Source organism: Balaenoptera physalus (genome assembly GCF_965194825.1).
Source record: "Balaenoptera physalus genome assembly, chromosome: 3".
Lineage (NCBI taxonomy): Eukaryota > Metazoa > Chordata > Mammalia > Artiodactyla > Balaenopteridae > Balaenoptera > Balaenoptera physalus.
Genome location: NC_138890.1, coordinates 14,296,091 through 14,315,327, shown reverse-complemented (window position 1 = coordinate 14,315,327; position 19,237 = coordinate 14,296,091). Strand labels below are relative to the sequence as shown.

General features: G+C 40.9%; 2 protein-coding genes across 4 annotated transcripts in view; one reads left to right on the top strand and one right to left on the bottom strand.

Annotated features, from left to right (window-relative positions):
- LOC309658767 (olfactory receptor 7A10-like) overlaps positions 1-19,237 on the top strand; it is a 73,787-nt gene that overhangs the window by 43,131 nt on the left and 11,419 nt on the right. The gene's annotated exons all lie outside the window — the stretch shown is intronic.
- LOC309657039 (uncharacterized protein) lies at positions 12-13,120 on the bottom strand. Its single transcript, XM_082454005.1, has 6 exons — positions 9,125-13,120; positions 8,684-8,757; positions 7,937-8,063; positions 2,762-2,950; positions 2,585-2,664; positions 12-2,255 (listed from the first exon to the last, which is right to left on the bottom strand). Exons 1-6 carry the CDS (start codon positions 9,153-9,155, stop codon positions 669-671), a joined length of 2,088 nt encoding a protein of 695 aa, XP_082310131.1. The 5' UTR covers positions 9,156-13,120; the 3' UTR covers positions 12-668.

Below are 19,237 nucleotides of genomic sequence, written 5' to 3'. Positions count from 1 at the left end.
TCTTGTACATGTTAAATGTAAACAAAATGTGTTGGAAAAAGTTCAGAATTCCAAGGAGAATTTCACCATCTGCAATCTTCATGGGAAGGTTCATTACAGACCTTGTGCAGGCAATGGTAGATTAGGACACATGAAATATACAGGTACACAGATGATTTGTAAGCACAACTTAAGAGCTTTATCCAATAGGTAAACATCTATTAAACATACATCCCTGTACCAAATAATTTTTCACTTTTGTTACCATATATAAAACTTTATTTTTAAAAACTGACCATCTGTGGACTCTATTGGTTAGTGACTAGTCAATTAGGAGTGAAAAAAGAAAAACAAAAAACCTCCCTACCACCACCACACACACAAAACAAAGGAACAAACACATGGAAAACATGGTGGCTTAAAACATTAGGCGTTTATTTTTCTCAAGTAACAAGTCTTGAAGTTATTAAAACATTTTCCCTTCAGCGTTATATCTTCTAAGGGATAATGAATGAATAAAGGATTTCTCACAGTCATTGCGTAACTTAGGTTTCTTCCATATATGCATTACTTAGAGGCTTTCTCACATTCTTCACAACCAGTTCTTTTCACTTAGCATTTGGTTGTTATGTCTTAAAGATTGAGAGTTCACTGAAAGCTACTTTACATGGATATCATTAAAAGGGGGTTTATTGAGCATGAGTTCTCTCATGACGCCGAAGGGGTAAGGATTTACTGAAACCTTGCCCGCAGACATTGCATCTATAGGGTTTTTCTTTAGTATGTATTCTTTTGTGCACAATGAGATTACACTTAACATTGAAGGATTTTCCACATTGATTACACTCATAGGGTTTCTCTCCAGTGTGAGTTCTCATGTGTACTTTAAGGGACACATGCCTGGTAAAAGCTTTTCCACACTCACTGCACTTAAAAGGTTTCTTGTCCCTGGTATGGATTTTCATATGCCTCCTATGAGATAAGAGACCACGGAAGGTTTTCCCACATTCCTTACATTCATGTGTCAATTTCATGTGAATTTTCTTGTGTAAAACAAGGAAAGATTTCACTCTGAAGTCTTTTCCACATTGATTACATGTAAAGGGTTTTTCTCCAGTGTGAATTCTCACATGTTCCTTAAGACATGAACGATCCCTGAAAGCTTTCCCACAGTCATTGCACTTACAGGGTTTCTCTCCAGTATGAATTTTCTTGTGCGTGATAAGGTTGGAGCTCAGGCTAAAAGCTTTCCCACACTTATCACACTTGAAAGGTTTCTCTCCAGTATGTATCCGTAGGTGTATCTTAAGAGATGACTTACTACTCAGGGCTTTACCACAATGGCTACATTCAATGGACTTCTCTCCAGTGTGGATTCTCTTATGTCTTTTAAAATATGGGAGAATACTGAAGGTTTTCCCACAATCATTGCACGTATAGGGTTTCTCTCCAGTATGTGTCATCTGGTGTATGTTAAGCCTATAGCTTCTACTGAAGGTTTTGGTGCATTGATCACATTTGTAAGGTTTTTCTCCTGAATGAGTCCCTGAATGTTGTCTGAGAAGTGAGCTATCTCGGAAGGTTTTTCCACAGTCACGGCACTCAAACGGCTTCTCCCCGGTATGAATTCTCTTGTGACGCGTAAGGTAAGAGCTTGAGCTGTAGGCCTTCCCACACTGATCACACTTAAACGGTTTTTCTCCAGTGTGGGTTCTCATGTGCAACTTAATGGATGAATGGCTCTGTAATACTTTACCACACTGATTACACTCAACAGGTTTCTCTCTAATGTGAGTTTTTTCATCCTTCTTAAGGTATGAGATTGAATTTATGACTTTCCCCAAGTCACTGCACTCATAGGATGCCTCTTCTGTATGTTGTCTCTTGTGTCCAGCTAAGTTAGAACTCCTGAGGAAGGCATTCTCATCTTTTTTACATTCATAAGATTTTTCCCGAGGAAGAATTCCCTCAGGTGGCTTAAGATGTGAAGAATCTCTAAGGCCTTTTGCAGAGTCAAGGTATCGATGGGGTTTCTTGCTAGGGTAAATATTATTCTGAGTAATGCTAGATTTCACACTGAAGGCTTCAACAATTTCACTGCATTGAATGGGATTGCCTCCAAGAGCTTGTTCCTGTTGATTAAAATATGAGTTACGATCACAGGATTTATCATGTTCATGACTGAGAATCTCCCCCGACATAAATTCTGATACATCTAATGAGCACTTTATTAGCATGAGAGTTCCACATTTTCTTAGTGAATATGCAGTTTCAGACTGAGTTTATCAGCTTGAATAAGCTGATTGCTCTACCAGATGGCTTCACTGGAGTATCTTCAACAGAGTTAAGATAAAATTGCCTTAGAGTGAGTATCTTAAACATTTAACAACTAATTCCATTACGCAAGTATTTACTTTGGGGATTCTCTGTAACCATTTTTGGAACTAAGTTATGAGTTTCCTTCAAATGAATACTTAGAGAATCTTCTGCTTTCTATTGGTGAAATGAGTGTGATATCACTCATATTACCCTCTAGTCCTTTTCTATCTTATAGAATTCTGGACTTCTAATGTGAGGACAAGAAATTATCCCATGTGACTCTTACCTTCTTGCCATTGAGCGTATATTTCTCCAAAATACGTTGTTTTTGCTGTGGTTGTTTGGTTTTAAGGAGAATCAGCTCATCTGAACAAAGTGGGAAAAAGTTTTGGAAAAGACATGGTGACAATATGCTGACAAAAAGCAGGTAATGCCCCAACCCAATCTGAAACAAATGGGAAACATAACCTCAAGTTCCTAGAGTATAAAATAGTGGGATGTATAGCACAGGGAACAGATCTTGTAGGTAAGACATTCATATATGCCTGGTGCTCACCTGAACAGGTGTCTTGGTGAATTCTTCTCTCTACTATCTCCATTTCATCTTCCTGCTCCATCTGGGTGATGAGAGGAGGCTTGCTGAGTTGATGTCCTATTATGGGGAATGATACATATGAGAGGACCATGCAGTGTACAACAAAAACTACCATCAAGGGCTTCCCTGGTGGCGCAGTGGTTGAGAATCTGCCTGCCAATGCAGGGGACACGGGTTCGAGCCCTGGTCTGGGAAGATCCCACATGCCGCGGAGCAACTGGGCCCGTGAGCCACAATTACTGAGCCTGCGCGTCTGGAGCTTGTGCTCCGCAACAAGAGAGGCCGCGACAGTGAGAGGCCCACGCAACGCGATGAAGAGTGGCCCCCACTTGCCGCAACTGCAGAAAGCTCTCGCACAGAAACGAAGACCCAACACAGCCATAAATAAACAAATTAATTAATTAATTAAAAAAAAAAAAAAACTACCATCAACCTGTGACAACAACTTGGTCTTTGAGGTTCTGAAGATAGGCAGTTATAAGCAGCAAAATGACAAAATTCTAACAGAGAAAGCAAAAGCAAAGCATTTCAGAGATCAACTTTCCATAAATGGAAAATTGTCTTTCCAAGAGAAATTACTGAACCTTGGTAAAAGAACAAAATCTGTGACATTTTAATTTAAGAATATTCCCATCCCTTGGGAATTCCCTGGTGGTCCAGTGGTTAGGACTCTGTGCTCTCACTGCCGAAGGCCTGGGTTTGATCCCTGGTCAGGGAACTAATATCCCATAAGCCACATGGCACAGCCAAAAAAAAGAAGAAAAAATGGCCAAAACCAGTAGTGCTGCAGTCAACAGAGAGGTCTGACCTCTTTGGGAGCTCTGTTCAAAGAACCATCCCCAGAACACAGACAATATTTTTTTTTTCTAAACTTGCAGCTCCCTAGAAAATCTCTACACTCAGGGTGGTGTGGCTATTTGTTTTTACTCAGAGCTCAGCTTAGCAGATAAAAAAAGCCCTTAACCCCAAGGCATTACCCAAACAATGGCAACCAGCTAGTAACATCCCCATATGCTTAAGGCTCTGATTTCACTTGGGGAAAACAGAAGGCTGGCTGGGAATTTGAAAGGAAAACAAGAACTAGACAAACCACAGGGAACTTTGAGAAGCTCCCAACAAGTTTCTGGGGATCTAAAAGGCTGTGTGCATGAGTGAGGCTACGCACATGCCCAGGAAATATCTAGGAAAGAATAAGTCCCAAGTCACTTACCTTTGGTGGACTTTAAGACCCTGTCCAAGCCCAAGCAGGAAGTGAAAGCTAAGCCTGTCTTGTAAGCTGTGCCTTGCCTGAAGCTTAAAGCTGTGACTTCTCCCATAGATCCCCCTGGCAAAGGGTAGAAGAGATACAGGCAAGGCATTTAAGAAAATCTTTTTACCAATCATTGGTGGACTACTAAATTATAATGACCAGCTAGTGACTCCCAGGAAGCCAGGCTTTTAAAATTATGTATTAAAAAAAAAAAACCATAGGAAAAAGCTCTATGGCTGCACAGTGCAAGGAATACAGAATCTGTAGAATTCATCTAGAAAAGTCACTAAACAAAAAAGAAAAGAAAAGTCACTAAACAAATAAGTACCAACAAGAAAACAACAAAAGACAGCAATGAAACCAAATCCCCCTAAAATTGAGTTCCCTTACCAAGTTTATGATTATTAATCTTTCTATCCAAAACTTTATTCCCTTTCTTTCTTATCCCCTCTGACCTCAATCCTGTGCTAACTAAACACTAATCAACCAGTCAGATGACTAAAATTGCTGTTGTTGATAACATCATTAATGTACTAAAATTGCTATTATAGATATTATCATTAATGTACCAACTCAAGTTTTTTCTCCAGGGCAAGATGAGCTAGCAGACCCCTAAGCCATGGACCACCAGGCCAGAGAATCTTAAACCAGAGACATCCTGACTCCCAAAACCATGACTAAGAAATGTCACAGAAATGTGACAAGACAATGATTAATCCCAGCCTCTTTTTTCTTCCTTTAAAAAACCCCCTAACTCAAAGGCCAAGTTGGGGTGGATCTGAGGCTTTCCTCCCACTCCCTTGCTTGGTGCCCTGCAATAAACGCTGTACTTTCCTTCACCATAACCCAGTGTCAGTAGATTAAGCAAAGAAACAGGAAAGTATCCCACATATACAGGAGGAAGAAAAGCAGCCAACAGAAAATGTCCCTTTAAGGGGCCCAGAGTTAGGATTCAGTAGACAAAGATTTAAAATCACCTATTATAAATATACTTAATGGACAAAGACTGAAAACTTTCCCCTAAGATTAGGAACAAGAAAGGGATGTCCACTCACCACTTCTTTTCAACATTATACTGGGATTTCTAGCCAGGGGAATTAGGCAAGGAAAAAAGAAATAAACGGCATCCAATTTAGAAAGAAGAAAAACTCTCTCTATTCCCAGATGTCATGAGCTTATAAATAGAAAATATGAAGGAGTCTACAAAAAAAAAACTATTAGAATAAGGAAGTTCAATACATAGCAAGGTACACGGTCATATACAAAAATCAACTGTATCTCCATAGACTAGAAATGAACATACTGAAAATGAAATCAAGAAAACAATTCCATGGTGATCATTTTGCAATGTATAGAAATATCGAATCATTATGTTGTGCACCAGAAACTAACAGTGTTGTAGGTCAATTGTACTTCAAAAACAAACAAACAGAAAACTCAGAGAAAAAGAGATCAGAACTGTGGTTACCAGGTGGGGAAGTTGGGGGAGGGAGAATTAGATGAAAATGGTCAAAGAGTACAAACTTCCAATTATAAGATAAGTAAGTACTAGGGATGTAATGTACAGCATAATTAATATAATTAACACTGGTATACATTACACATGAAAGTTGTTGAGAGTAAATCCTGAGTTCTTACCACAAGGAAAAAAAAATTTTTTTCAGGGCTTCCCTGGTGGTGCAGTCGTTAAGAATCCGCCTGCCAATGCAGAGGACAAGGGTTCGAGCCCTGGTCTGGGAAGATCCCACATGCCGTGGAGCAACTAAGCCCGTGTGCCACAACTACTGAGCCTGCGCTCTAGAGCCCACAAGCCACAACTACTGAGCCTGTGTGCCACAACTACTGAAGCCCATGCACCTAGAGCCCGTGGCTCCACAACAAGAGAAGCCACTGCAATGAGAAGCCCGTGCACCACAACGAAGAGTAGCCCCCACTCGACGCAACCAGAGAAAGCCCGCACACAGCAATGAAGACCCAATGCAGCCAAAAATTAAAAATTAAAAAATTAAATTAAAAAAAAAATTTTTTTTTCTTTTGCACCTACCAGATGATGGATGTTCACTAAACTTAGTAATTTCCTGATGTATGTAAGTCAAATTCATTATGCTATACATCTTAAACTTATACAGTCTTGTATGTCAATTATATCTCAATAAAACTAGAGGAGAAATAAATAATTTAAAAACTAAAAAGGAAAACAATTCCATTGACAACAGCATCATAAAGAAAATACTTTAGCAATAATTTTAACTAAAGAAGTCTGACTTAGATGTTGAAAAGTACAAAACATTGTTGACAGAATTTAAAGAAGACCTCAATAAGATGTAAAGACATTCCATGTTCATGGCTTGGTAAACATAATATTGTTAATTTGGCAATACTCCCAGATTGGTCTACAGATTTAATGTGACCTTTAGCAAAATCCCACCTGGATTATTTGCAGAAATTGACCAACCACCCTAAAATTCATATGAAAATGCAAGGGATCCAGAATAGTCAAAACAATCTTGAAAAAGAGAAATAAAGTTGGAGAACTCACATTTTCCAATTTCAAACTTACTACAAGGCTCAGCAATCAACAGCACTGTACTGGCATAATGATAGACATATAAACTATTGGAATAAAATTGAGTCCAGAAAAAATATACCAATTTGTACATAAATTTGACTTTCTCAAAATTAAAACCTTTTATGCTGCAAATGATGCTATCAAGAAAGTGAAAAGGCAACACACAGAATGAAATATATCTACAAATCATGTATCTGACAAGGGATTTGTATCTCAAAAATAAAAAGAACATTCACAGCTCAGTAGGAAAAAAAGACAGTCCAATTTTCAAATGAACAAAGGATTTAAATAGAGGTTTCTCCAAAGAAGATACACAAATGGTCAATAAACACATGAAAAGATGCTCAACATCATTAGTCATTAGGGAAATGCAAATCTAAAGCACAATGAGATTCCATTTCACAACTATTAGGATGGCTATAATCAAAAAGACAGGAAATAAGTATTGGTAAGAATGTGGAGAATTTGGAACCTGCATACATTGCTGAAGGGAATGTAAAATGATACAGCCAGTTTGGAAAACAATTTGGCAGTTCCTCAAAATGTTAAGTATAAAGTTACCAAATGACCCAGCAATTTCACTCTTAGGCATATACCCAAGACAAAGGACAACATATGTCCACACAAAAACTTGTATGTGAATGTTTGTAGCAGCATTCTTCATAACAGCAAGTGTCAAAAATCCAAATGTCCATCAACTGATGAATGGATAAACAAAACGTTGTATATCTATGCAAGAGAATATTATTCAGCAATGAATAGGATATAAGTACTGACATATGCTACAACAAGGATGAACCTTGAAAACATTATGCTAAGTGAAAATCTAAGTCACAAAAGACCACATTTGGTATGATTCCATTAATATGAAACGCAGAATAGGGAAACCTGTAGAAAAGGAAAGTAGATTAGTTGTCTCCAGGGGCTGCAGGCAGGGAGGAATGAAACACCCTGTAGGCGGAGCAACAAAAATGTTATGGAATTAGACAGTGGTGACGGTTGCACAGCTATATGAATATATTAGACAAAAAAACCCGTTGTTTTGTACACTTCAAATGAGTAAATTATGGTATGTGAATTATGCCTCAATATGGCAATTTTTCTTAAAAGTAAAAGCCTACAAAAAAAACTCCTATAGGTGTATCACAAGTTCATTGGGTCTTACTCACCCAAGAAATCCATGTTCAAATTCAGTAAATAAATCAAGGGATTCTGTTAGTCTTACCCAGTGAAGCCAAGTTTCTATAGTTCTCTAGCATCACATCTCTGTACAGTTTTCTCTGAGATGAATTCAGCAATGCCCACTCCTCCTGGGTGAAGTCCATGGCCACATCCTCAAAGGTTATTGAGTTCTAAAATAACAACACATTCTGTCTCAACCAGCCACCAACCCCACCACTGTTCCTGGAGAGAGGATCATGCGCAATGGCACTGGAAATGAAAGACCTGTTTCACAGTAAATTCAAGATTCTGAGGGCTCTTCATTTAACCCAGGACTCAGTTCTCAGAATCTTTCCTTCTTTATTCATGCTCACTCCTTAAGGAATTGCATCCAGCCTCAAGAATTTAAGGCCTCTCTAACACATGATGAACATGTGTTCATAATTGTATTCTCTTCTATCTGCAGGGTTAATCAGAGACCTGAACACATTGCAAGAATGAGAGAAATACTTCCTAAATGAAAAAATTATTTCCCACAGGGTGGCCATACATTTTTTGAGGCTAAGACAGTCTTATATCCTTCTTTTACTTTTTACTTCTTCTACTAACAGCACTAAGCAGGAGAGATGCCTGAAAAAAAACTGTAAGTAGGAAGGTAGTAGAAGAATTATTTTTTGGAAGTCCCTTAACCACCATCAGAAGTTTCAAAATGCAGGTTGGGTTATGAGGCTCCAGAGTAGTGGAAGGAGATGCATTCACCCCAGGGGACAGGAATGTATTTTAGGAGAAAGAAAAAAAATTTATGACTCACTTGTAACCCAGAGTGGAAGTTTTCCATCTCTGTGATCCTCTCATGGGCACAGGAAGGGTCTAGGACAGGCAGAGCTAGAGGAGAGGGTGACATGAGTTTCTAGGCACATACATAGTCTCAACTTTCCTAGCAAGGAAGTTGAAAGTCAGAAAGGTTGAGAGTTGTTACCTTTCCCAGCTTTATAAAACGAATGGATGGGATAAGGAGGTGCCACCCCTAAATTTTCTTCCCTCTCCCCACCATGCACATATGCCCTTCCTCTAAAATCCCAAAGGGCACTGAATCCGACATAAGCAAATTCTGGGGCAACCAAGTGTTCGTAGAGCTCCATACCCACCTCCTTTCATTTCAGCCCCTTCTTCCCAGTCCCCTGTGGCTACTCAACTCCCTTATTTTGTGCCCACTTATTCGTGGTGAAGTGAATCTACCCTAGGAACTTACCACATATAGTGGACAGATGTGGGGCTGCCATTTTGCAATCCTGTAAGTAGTAAATATGATCAGACAGCAACCAGGAGAACAAGGATACTCCTCTTATTGCTTCTACGATCCACCCCAGGCAGGGCTCTGAAATAAAGAAATATTAACAAGAGGATTCACAAGCTTTCTGTTTCTCCTTTGCACTTAGGACAATTACATCATCATGCATCCAGTATGTGTTCCTTTCAGATTCAAGCTGTCTTTGATCCTGGGTCATTGTTTTGCATGCCACGTACAACCTCAAAGCAATATAGTGGGTATTCTTGACCTTCCCCATTCCTAATGTACATCCTCCACATTATGAAACCACATTACCCACCACTTATCAAAAATTCCATCTCCACTGAGGCACTTCACTGGCTTCTCCCCTGAATTAGCACCAACATATAGACCTGACCCATTAAAGTCACTGTCACCTGACTCCCATTCTTCATTGTAACTCCCACCCCTGCTCTGATTCAAGATGATTCCATGTTCTTGGGCATAAACTAGCAAACGTCCATGGCTTCCACATCTCAACCGAACACCTTAAATTTATCATCACCTGAGACTCTTGCTCTCTACGAAGGCAAAAAGTCAGACATCCCACTTTCTGAACACAGTAGGTATACTTCCATCTTGTTCACTTTTTTGCCTGTATTGCATCTGCTTTCCTACCTCATAGAAGCTTCCAAGCCATCCATACTTCCACCATATTGCTATTTATAATCCTCATTTCCTTGGCACTAAATATGAAATGCCATGGCCCATCACTTCAATTAATATATTTTCTAAAACCTCAAATTCTTCTCTGAGGAATCATATAACACCTGCCTTAGATAATTCCAACCATCTGTCTATCCTGCCTGGGTAATTCCTTTCCAATAAGTTATACGGGAAGCACTAAAAATTTGAGTCCACGTACTCTAAATGGGGCTTCAACACTAAAGGAAAAGCCCAACAGGCAATTTAACCTCCTAGTTATCCAAAGACCTTTTCACAGTTCCTGCAAGATTTTGAATCTTATGTGGTCTCAACATTATCTCTTCAATAACAAATGATCTTACATCTGACTTTGCAGAGAAACTCTAACAATGAAGGAAGGATTCCTCATTTTCTTGCCACTAGTACAGAAGTAGTTCCACAGCATCATGGTTTCTTTCACTTTGCAAACAAGATATGTCTGCCTTCTTATCTAAAGTCAATATCTGCTACTTTGCCATGTCATGTTTCCCACCTTTGGCACATTTTGAGCTGGGTACTTCTTTGTTATGGGGGTACCATCCTGTCATTGTAGGATGCTTAGTAGAATCCCTGGACTCTATCCACTAGATGTCAGTAGTATCCCCTCTAGTTGTGAAAGGGGTATTGCCAAATGTCCCCTAGAGGGCAAAATTTCCCCTTTAAGAACCACTGGTCTAATAATCCCTTCCTACCTTCTCAGAAAGCTTGCTTTATTAATTATTCCTTTGCTCTTTTCCATCACCATCAACTTCTACTCCACTGTACTCATACTTCTAACATTGAAACATAATCAAAGATGTCCCATCTTACGACAAAATCCTACTGTATAGCACAGAGAACTGTATTCAGTATCCTATGATAAACCATAATGGAAAAGAATATTAAAAAAAAAAAACAGGAATGTTAAAAAAAACCGAAGAGAAAGTGCATGGGCTTGGAGACAGGTATTTTCCTTGCTAATTTTTTTTCCTTTTTCCTTTGTAATTTTTCTAAAGTTTGAGAGTTATCTTAAGATAAGTGATTGAATATTTTTACATCTTCTAAACATTGCCTTGTATTTTCTAATACATATTGCCTTGTATCTCTTCTTTCTAAATAAACGTTCTTGTTCATCTGAAAATAATTTAAAATCTCCCATCTTGAAACAAATTCATGCCTTGGGTCCCACTTGGCCCTACAGTTACTGCTCAGTCCCTCTTCCTTTTCTCCATCCAGCTTCTGGAAAGACTGGTCTACCCTCTCATTATCCCCATTTCCTCACCTCGCTTAATTACACTCCAAACAGGTTTCTGTCTCACCACCACCTCACTGACACTGCTCTGCCAAGACTGCCAAGGATTTAAGAGGATTAATCCAGTGAATGCCATTCTGTTTTTGACTTAGTTCGTTCATCAGAAAAATTCTATCACTACTTTCTTCTATAAATCAGCCTCTGTTCTGGGCTTTTGTGACCATAATCTTCTGGTTGGCATCTTACTTCTCTGGCCACTCTCTTTCAGGCTCATTGGCCAGCTCCTCTCCCACTGTTGACTGTCCTCAAGGCTCAGTCCTGGCCCTTATCTCTCACCTTATTCTGTGTATTCCACATCTATGCATTCCCTTGAAATTAAATTCTATCTCGGGACTACCCTGGTGGCGCAGCGGAAGACTCTGCGTTCCCAATGCAGAGGGCCTGGGTTAGATTCCCTGGTCAGGGAACTAGATCACACATGCATGCCACAACTAAGAGTTCGTCTGCCACAACTAAGGAGCCCACGTGCCGCAACTAAGACCCGGTGCAACCAAATAAATAAATAAATATTATAAATAAATAAATTCCATCTCTATGCTCATAACACCCAAATCTCCAGTTTGAGAACTCAAATCTGAGCTTAAGACTCATGTATTCCTGCTGCCTTTTCAACTACGGCCATCTAAACGTTTTGTAGGCACCTTTGAAGAAACTTACCAGACTGAACTTATCTCTTCCCCAAAACTGTTTTCACTTCAAACATCTGCACTCTCAGTAAGGAGTACTAATGCTCTAGGTATTCAGAGCAGGCAGAAGGCATCACTGGTATCACACCCTTTACCCCACCCCACAGCTATAATTAATTAAAACTGAAGATTAATTATTTGATAAGCGCTTCTCCCCTCCTGTGGGCTCGACTCAATTAAAACTCACAGAATCCTTGACTCCTCTCCATCAGCCCACAACAACCATTGAAATTTTAAAATATGGGCACACTTCTTCCCCCATCCCCCAAAGGCAGCAATCACCTGAAACCTAAAACTATTCCTTTGTAGACTTCTCCACCCTACCACACAGCAGAAACTGACAAAGACTAATCCAAGCCACACCCTCTCTCCACCCAACTCCAATAATTTCTTCAATGGTGCTCTCTCCAGAGAAAATCCCAACTACTAAATTCTTCCCCCTTCCCTGCCACACATGGATAATTTTTGCTTTGTCATTTTTCTGTCCATTTAAATGTCATTTCCTCAGAATCACCTTTATTGTGAGCCCCATATTTAATATAAAGCCTATCTTATTTTATTGTCTGAGCTCTCTCTATTCTTCCTATGTAGCCCTCAGAATTTGTAATTATATATTTAGTTTTTTGCTTACTTATATTTTCTCTTCCACTAGATTGTAATGTCCAAGAGAATGGCCTTTTCTTTTTTTTCTTTTAATAAGAGACCATATGATTCAAGGCACATATACATAATTCATTAGGGTTTTTTTTTTAATTTATTTATTTATTTACTTTTGGCTGTGTTGGGTCTTCGTTTCTGTGCGAGTGCCCTCACCAGTTGCGGCAAGCGGGCCTCTCACTATCGCAGCCTCTCTTGTTGCGGAGCACAGGCTCCAGACGCGTAGGCTCAGTAGTTGTGGCTCACGGGCCCAGTTGCTCCGCGGCATGTGGGATCTTCCCAGACCAGGGCTCGAACCCGTGTCCCCTGCATTGGCAGGCAGACTCTCAACCACTGCGCCACCAGGGAAGCCCGCCTTTTCTTATTAAAACCCTATACCCAGTCACTAGCACATCACTAGCCACACTGTAAAGCGTACAGCATTCTGGGCTCAGAAATGAATGAGTATGGATTCCACCTTCAATCTATCCCCCAAATCATCACTTTGTTCTACTTTGTAACCATCAAGAGTCTAGATTACCATCACTCATTCCTAAATCCTACTACTAACCCTTGATCTTTTCTCCACCAGTCAAGCTTGTCCTCTGCACTCCATCCTCACCATGCGAGCTCTGCTAAACACAAATCTAATTGTTGATGCCCCTGTTCACAATGGCTTCCCACCAGCATTAAATTAAATTATACCCTGAACTTGCTTTCCAGATTACAAGTCATGTGGCTGAGACTCCTGCAATCTAGTTCACTTTCCTCCTCTCTTGCTTCTTTTTTCAGCCATGTCCTGTCTTGCTCACATCCTGGTACAATCCAGGGATTTTAGCTGCTTCAGGGATTTTTACATGTGCAGAGTCCTCCTGCTAAAATGCTCTCCCCATTCCTGGCCCCATCACAGCCTAGCCCACTGCCTGTCTGTATCCTAGTCATTTCTAAGACTGTGGATTTTGGCTTCAATAACTTTTTTTTTTTTCCAAGAGGCTTTATGAGCCCTTAGACTGAGTCCTCCATTGACGTGCTCTAATTTAAAATAACTCAGGGACTTCCCTGGTGGTCCAATGGTTAACACTCTCTGCTTCCAATGCAGGGGGCATGGATTCCACCCCTGGTCGGGGAACTAAGATCCCACATGCCGTGGGCAGGGCCAAAAAATAATTTAAAAAATAAAATAACTCAAAACCAGCTATCATTTACAAGCAGGTTTGATGGTTGGACTGTAAACTCCAGAGGACCTAACCCTTATAAATTTTGTTTGCCATTGTACCCGTGGGCCTGAGCAAAGAGTAACAGGCTCGGTGTGGGCATGTAATAAATATTTGTGGACCACTGACAGGAGACAAAAACTCACCCGGGGAATTTTTCAGTGTGAACACACTAAATGATAAGAATAGGGGACTTCCCTGGTGGCGCAGTGGTTAAGAATCCGCCTACCAATGCAGGGGACACGGGTTCAAGCCCTGGTCCAGGAAGATCCCACATGCAGCAGACCAACTAAGCCCATGCACCACAACTACTGAGCCTGCGCTCTAGAGAGCCCATGAGCCACAACTACTGAAGCCTGTGCACCTAGAGCCCGGCTCTGCAACAAGAGAAGCCACCACAATGAGAAGCCTGCACACCGCCACGAAGACCCAACGCAGCCAAAAATAAAATAATAATAAATAAATAATAAAATTTTAAAATAAATAAATAAATAAATAATAAATGATAAGAATCACTAAAACATATGTAATACATGATAAAAACAAGAAGCTTGTTAGTGAGTTTTTAAAATAATGTGAATTCAATTTAAGTAAAGGAAGCATCAAATTCTGTAAGAGAATACTCGTTTATAACCAAATTACTTGCATTTAAAAGTTGATGCCTAATTTGCTTTTATTATGTTTTATATGGTTTGGGGGAAAACAAATATTTATTTAACACAGCACTAGGTAAAACTCATTCCATATAAAGTCAATTGAACTCTCATTTCAGGTAGTACCTTAATGAAATTTGCATCACTTTTTAAAGAATGTCTTGACTTTCAAGTGTTGGGGGTTGTCAGGTTAGCTGAGCTCGCTTGAAAAGAACAAAGCCGACCTTAATAGTAGAACTCATAATTAAAAGGTAAATAAATTGCCCATCCTGACACCCTGTGAACAAAGCCTTTGTGGATGAAAACCTGCGGTCTGCCTCTACAAGGATGAAGTCACTAGCCACTGCAGTGGCTGACCTTCAATACACCCTGAAGGAGTTCGGGGCAGAGCTGAGGAATGAGGCGCTCTGTGCTCTGGGAAAAACTGGCAGAACAGGTCTTCAGATAGTTAGATATTCTTCAGGAGAAGATTTTATGAGACCAATTTCTTGCATCTTCTTCTATCTAGAAAAGGACTAAAATCATCGACAGAGACATCTGTTCCTCATGACTAGTAGCAACCCTCTGCCAGCAAGTGTGCTTCATTGCACGTGTCCGCCTTCACCCAAATTACATGTATACTGACCTCCCCCCTACCTTTTTGGGATCAGTTCCTCAGAGGTATCTGAGAGGCTGTCTCCTAGGCTATAGTCCTCACTTTACCCCCAAATAAAACTTAACTCACAACTCACACGTTGTGCACTTTTTTCAGTCGACGCTTACCCAACATAAATTAACTGAAAAATTTCATTTCACAAGATACCTCAATCTCAAATGCACCCGGATGCCCACAGTCAAGAGAAAAGGTTCTGCAGGGTAAAAATTATCTTACAAAGTGAAGGGCAGTGGGGAGCCCCTGCCACGAGCTCTTATTCGTTACTCACCGAAAGACACAGAAATCCACAGTCAGCGAGGTAAGAGCTTGGGCCAGGCTGATGTCCACTTACATCTCAGCTACAGCAAGCTTTCTGTCAGGAGAAATGCACAAGGTCACTGACTTTTATCTATCATACAACTGAAAGGACTAAAGGCTTAAAAGACACACCCTATTCTCCCTGACTAGATTTACACAGTCATCTAGAGCAAATAGTAACAGGCTCAGTGTTACTGATTTATATAGGATTATTGTTAAACCAAAGAATACACACCCTGTTTACACTAGTTCCTTTTAATTGTACAAGTAAAGATACCAAGTTCAGTCGTCCCTCAGTATCTGCGGAGTATTGGTTCCAGGACCACCGCCCCACGCATACCAAAAGCCAGGGACTTTCAAGTCCCTTATGTAACATGGTATAGTGTTACATTCTGCCCGCCCATTCAGCGGGTCCCGCGTCTGCGGATTCAGCCAATCGCGGATCTACCGACCCCCAGGGTCGACTGTATTCAACGATATCAATAGAGTGGTTCGTTGCCTACGGAAGTCTAAATTGTTGCGTATTTTTACAGGGTAATTATTCATTCATTGAATTGATGTTATTGAGTGCTTACTGTATACCATGCACTATTCTAAATACGAGGAATGTAAAATAAACAACACAACATATACACAGAAAAATCAAATAAGGAAGAAAGCAAATGGCGGGACTTCCCTGGTGGTCCAGTGGCTAAGACTCCGCGCTCCCAATGCAGGGAGCCCAGGTTGCATCCCTGGTCAGGGAACTAGATCCCACATGCCGCAACTAAAAGATCCCGCATGCCGCGAGGAAGATCCCGCACGTGGCAACGAAGATCCGGCGCAGCCAGATAAATATTAAAAACAAAAAAGCAAGAAAGAAAAAAAGAAAAAGCAAATGGCAAATGCTAGAAGAAAAGTAAATGGTAATGGGGTACCTGAATGACTGGTAGTAGTTGAACACAGGCACTCTTTGGGGGGCTGATGTTCCAGCGGAGACCTTGACAAGGCTCATTAAAACGTTGCTTGACATAACCGAGGCTGGATTGACTCGAGACAATCCAGCTGCCTCGAGGACAGCGAGACCGTTTATTTGTGAGAACTTCCAGCACTATAACTTGTTAGCTCTGCGTCAGTTCCAGATCCCCACCCCTCCTCCACGTGCCTGGCAACAAACATTTCCTGCCTCCTCTTTTCCTGTTATTGCAATTCTTTAAAGCAGTTTGTTAAGTTTCAAGACACTTCCCCACTCCTCCACCATCCTGCACTTTACCCTCAGCCCCCGCTCACCCTCACCCCGACTATCACTCCAGCCCCGCCCACAAAGCAGTTTTTAACAAGTCCCTCCTTCCCTCTCCAGCCACTGGCCTCCGCATATTAAAGCTTTTTTCCTCCATTCCCTCCCTGAAACGATTCTGGCTAACAATAGGCGTTTCTGCCTGCTGCAATAGTCCCTCTTAATAATAAAGTCATTCCTTACTGGCATTCGAAGTGGCATTTTTCTTTTTTTTTTTTTTTTATTTGACAATCTGAATTACAAAGGCCAACTGTGGGAAGATCTGGGAGAAGACATTTCAAAAGAGAGAAATGCCAGAAATGCTGATACAAAAGCCTTGAGGCATGAATAAGCTTGGGGAGTTTGAAGAATAGAGAATCCCTCTCAGTGGTGAGCTGAAAGTCCACACTGCAGAGCTGATCCTACAGCTCTGCCCAGCTCTGCCTTCAATGACTGGGAGCTCGAATTTGTGGGGGGAGAATTTACACCTCAGAAATCGACCAGTGCTACAAATCGGATCTTTTTCCTGACTTCCCAGCAAACCATTGCCTCCAATCATTGGTTCCTATTATGGGTATAATAATGGCACCTAACTCATGGGTTGCAACAATTTCCTGGCTCACACAGTAATATTTTATCAGCTCCTATTTGGGTCTGGCACTGTGTTAAGCCACGGTGAGCAAAAACTGTTCCCTTGTAGTTGCATTTTACAGGGCAAAGTGGCCTTTCATCAAATAATTGCCAGAGTCTTGGATCTCAGTACAGTCATAGTTGAGTGCCATCAATGACTAGAGCCCCAAATTAAGAACCCTGGCCGAGGGGGAGAGTCAGAGGAGGCTACCTGAGCAGGTGCTCCTGATGCAAAAAAATCTAGAAGCTGTAGAGATGCACTCATTAGTGTTTCCAAAATGGGATGCAGACAGTATTTTAAAAACTGTGTATTTTAATATGTATTAGAAAATATCACCAGCACCAAAAAACAAACTTTGCTGAGTTTAAAAGAAGAGCCAATTAAGTGTCACTTTCAAGTCGATGAGGGTATTAACAACAACCATGAAGACAATCAGGAATGGCTGATGTTTGGGAGACTGCCTCCTGGGAAAGCGAGTGGTACTTGGTGAAGGGTGACTATCTGCTGTTGGGCATCTTGCTGTTGATCATCCCAGACTGTGAGCTTTGGTACCAGAGGCAGGAGAGAGGAAAGGCCACATGCTTATCCCGGCTCAGGGAATTAGCAAGCCAGCAATTTCCTTCCTTCTGCTGCAGGAGTGGAGTGAAGAGAGAACAATTTGGCTGATGAGGAGCTTTGGAGACAAGGCCCCTAGGGCCAGAGAAAAACTGTAAATATACTAAGTGTCCCCTATCAACACAATCTCACACCTACCAACCAGAAAGCTTTGCTACCTTGTTGCTTCTTAGAGAATGTGTATTGTCCAGAAACTGCACACATGACTGTCTCCTTGAAATTCACAAGCATCAATTTCTCTTCAACATCTACATCCTGGGGAGAAATTCGGCCCCTGGGGTCTCCTGTGGGGCCATCCTGGAAATACAGAAATCCTTGTAAGTTCTAGAGGAAAGGGGGCAACATTGTTATTATTGTTATCATTATTATTCCTATTTGGAGGTAGTCCTAGGTTAATTAAGTAGGAAATCTAAACCAATGGTTCTCAAAATGTGTCCCTAGACCAGCAGCCAGGGCTGGGTTCATGGGTGTACAACCAGAAGAGCCACAGAGGACCCCACTCTTGGTTGAATGCTCTGCTATCACTGTCTTGACATTTTGCCAACATGGGGTCCCACATTTTCATTTTGCACTGGGACCCGAAAATTATGCAGCAGGTTCTACCAGTCCTATCAGCATTACCTGGGGAGTTCTTTGAAATGCAGTTTCTCAGACTTCACCTAGACATGCTGAAACTCTGGGGTGGTGCCCAGCAACCTGTGTTTTAAGAAACCCTTTAGGTGACTCTGATGCATGGTCAAGAGTGAGAATCGCTGTCTAACTGCCCTCCCGATTTTTCTGGCCTATTTCCAAGTCCCTTGGCACTAGATTTGCAATTGCTTGTGGCTCTGCTGACCCCTTTCTCTCACCTTAAAATTGCATGGACCAATTCGCTACTCGAAGGAATCAATACTTCTCAAAATTTTCTGGGAATTCCAGGCTGCTCCAGTGCATCCCTTTACGTCCCAGGAAGGGAAGGAGGAGACCTGTGCTGTTGAATGCTCACATTGCTCGTTTTGGATCCAACCCTTTAAGGAAGACACTGAGATTCAAGGAAAGGGGGTCAGTCTCCCCAGACAACTTGCTCCTTAATGTGATCAAGGATCCTCATGGAATTTTCAAGATGGTCCTATTTCTTCACAACTCATAGGTGTTGTCCCTGGATGTTCTCTCTCTTCTGCCTCCTCCTTTACATTCCTGTCCTTTCCGCCCTAAACCCTCCAACACACGCCACTCAAAGGGAGCAATCAGGTCAGGATCTTCTCAAGTCCTGGTAATCGTAATATAAATAATACGAATAATTGCAGGAACATGGATGGACCTAGAGCTTATCATAATAAGTCAAGTAAGTCAGACAGAGAAAGATAAATACCATATGATATTACTCATATGTGGAATCTAATTTTTTTAAAATGATATAAATGAACTTATTTACAAAA

Coding starts and splice junctions, on each gene's coding strand:
- LOC309657039 (XM_082454005.1), bottom strand. CDS start 9,155: ATGGCAGCCCCACATCTGTCCACTATATGTG. Junction 2,951..7,936: donor TAGAAACTTGGCTTCACTGG/GTAAGACTAACA, acceptor TCCCCATAATAG/GACATCAACTCAGCAAGCCT. Junction 2,665..2,761: donor CTCTAGGAACTTGAGGTTAT/GTTTCCCATTTG, acceptor CACTTTGTTCAG/ATGAGCTGATTCTCCTTAAA.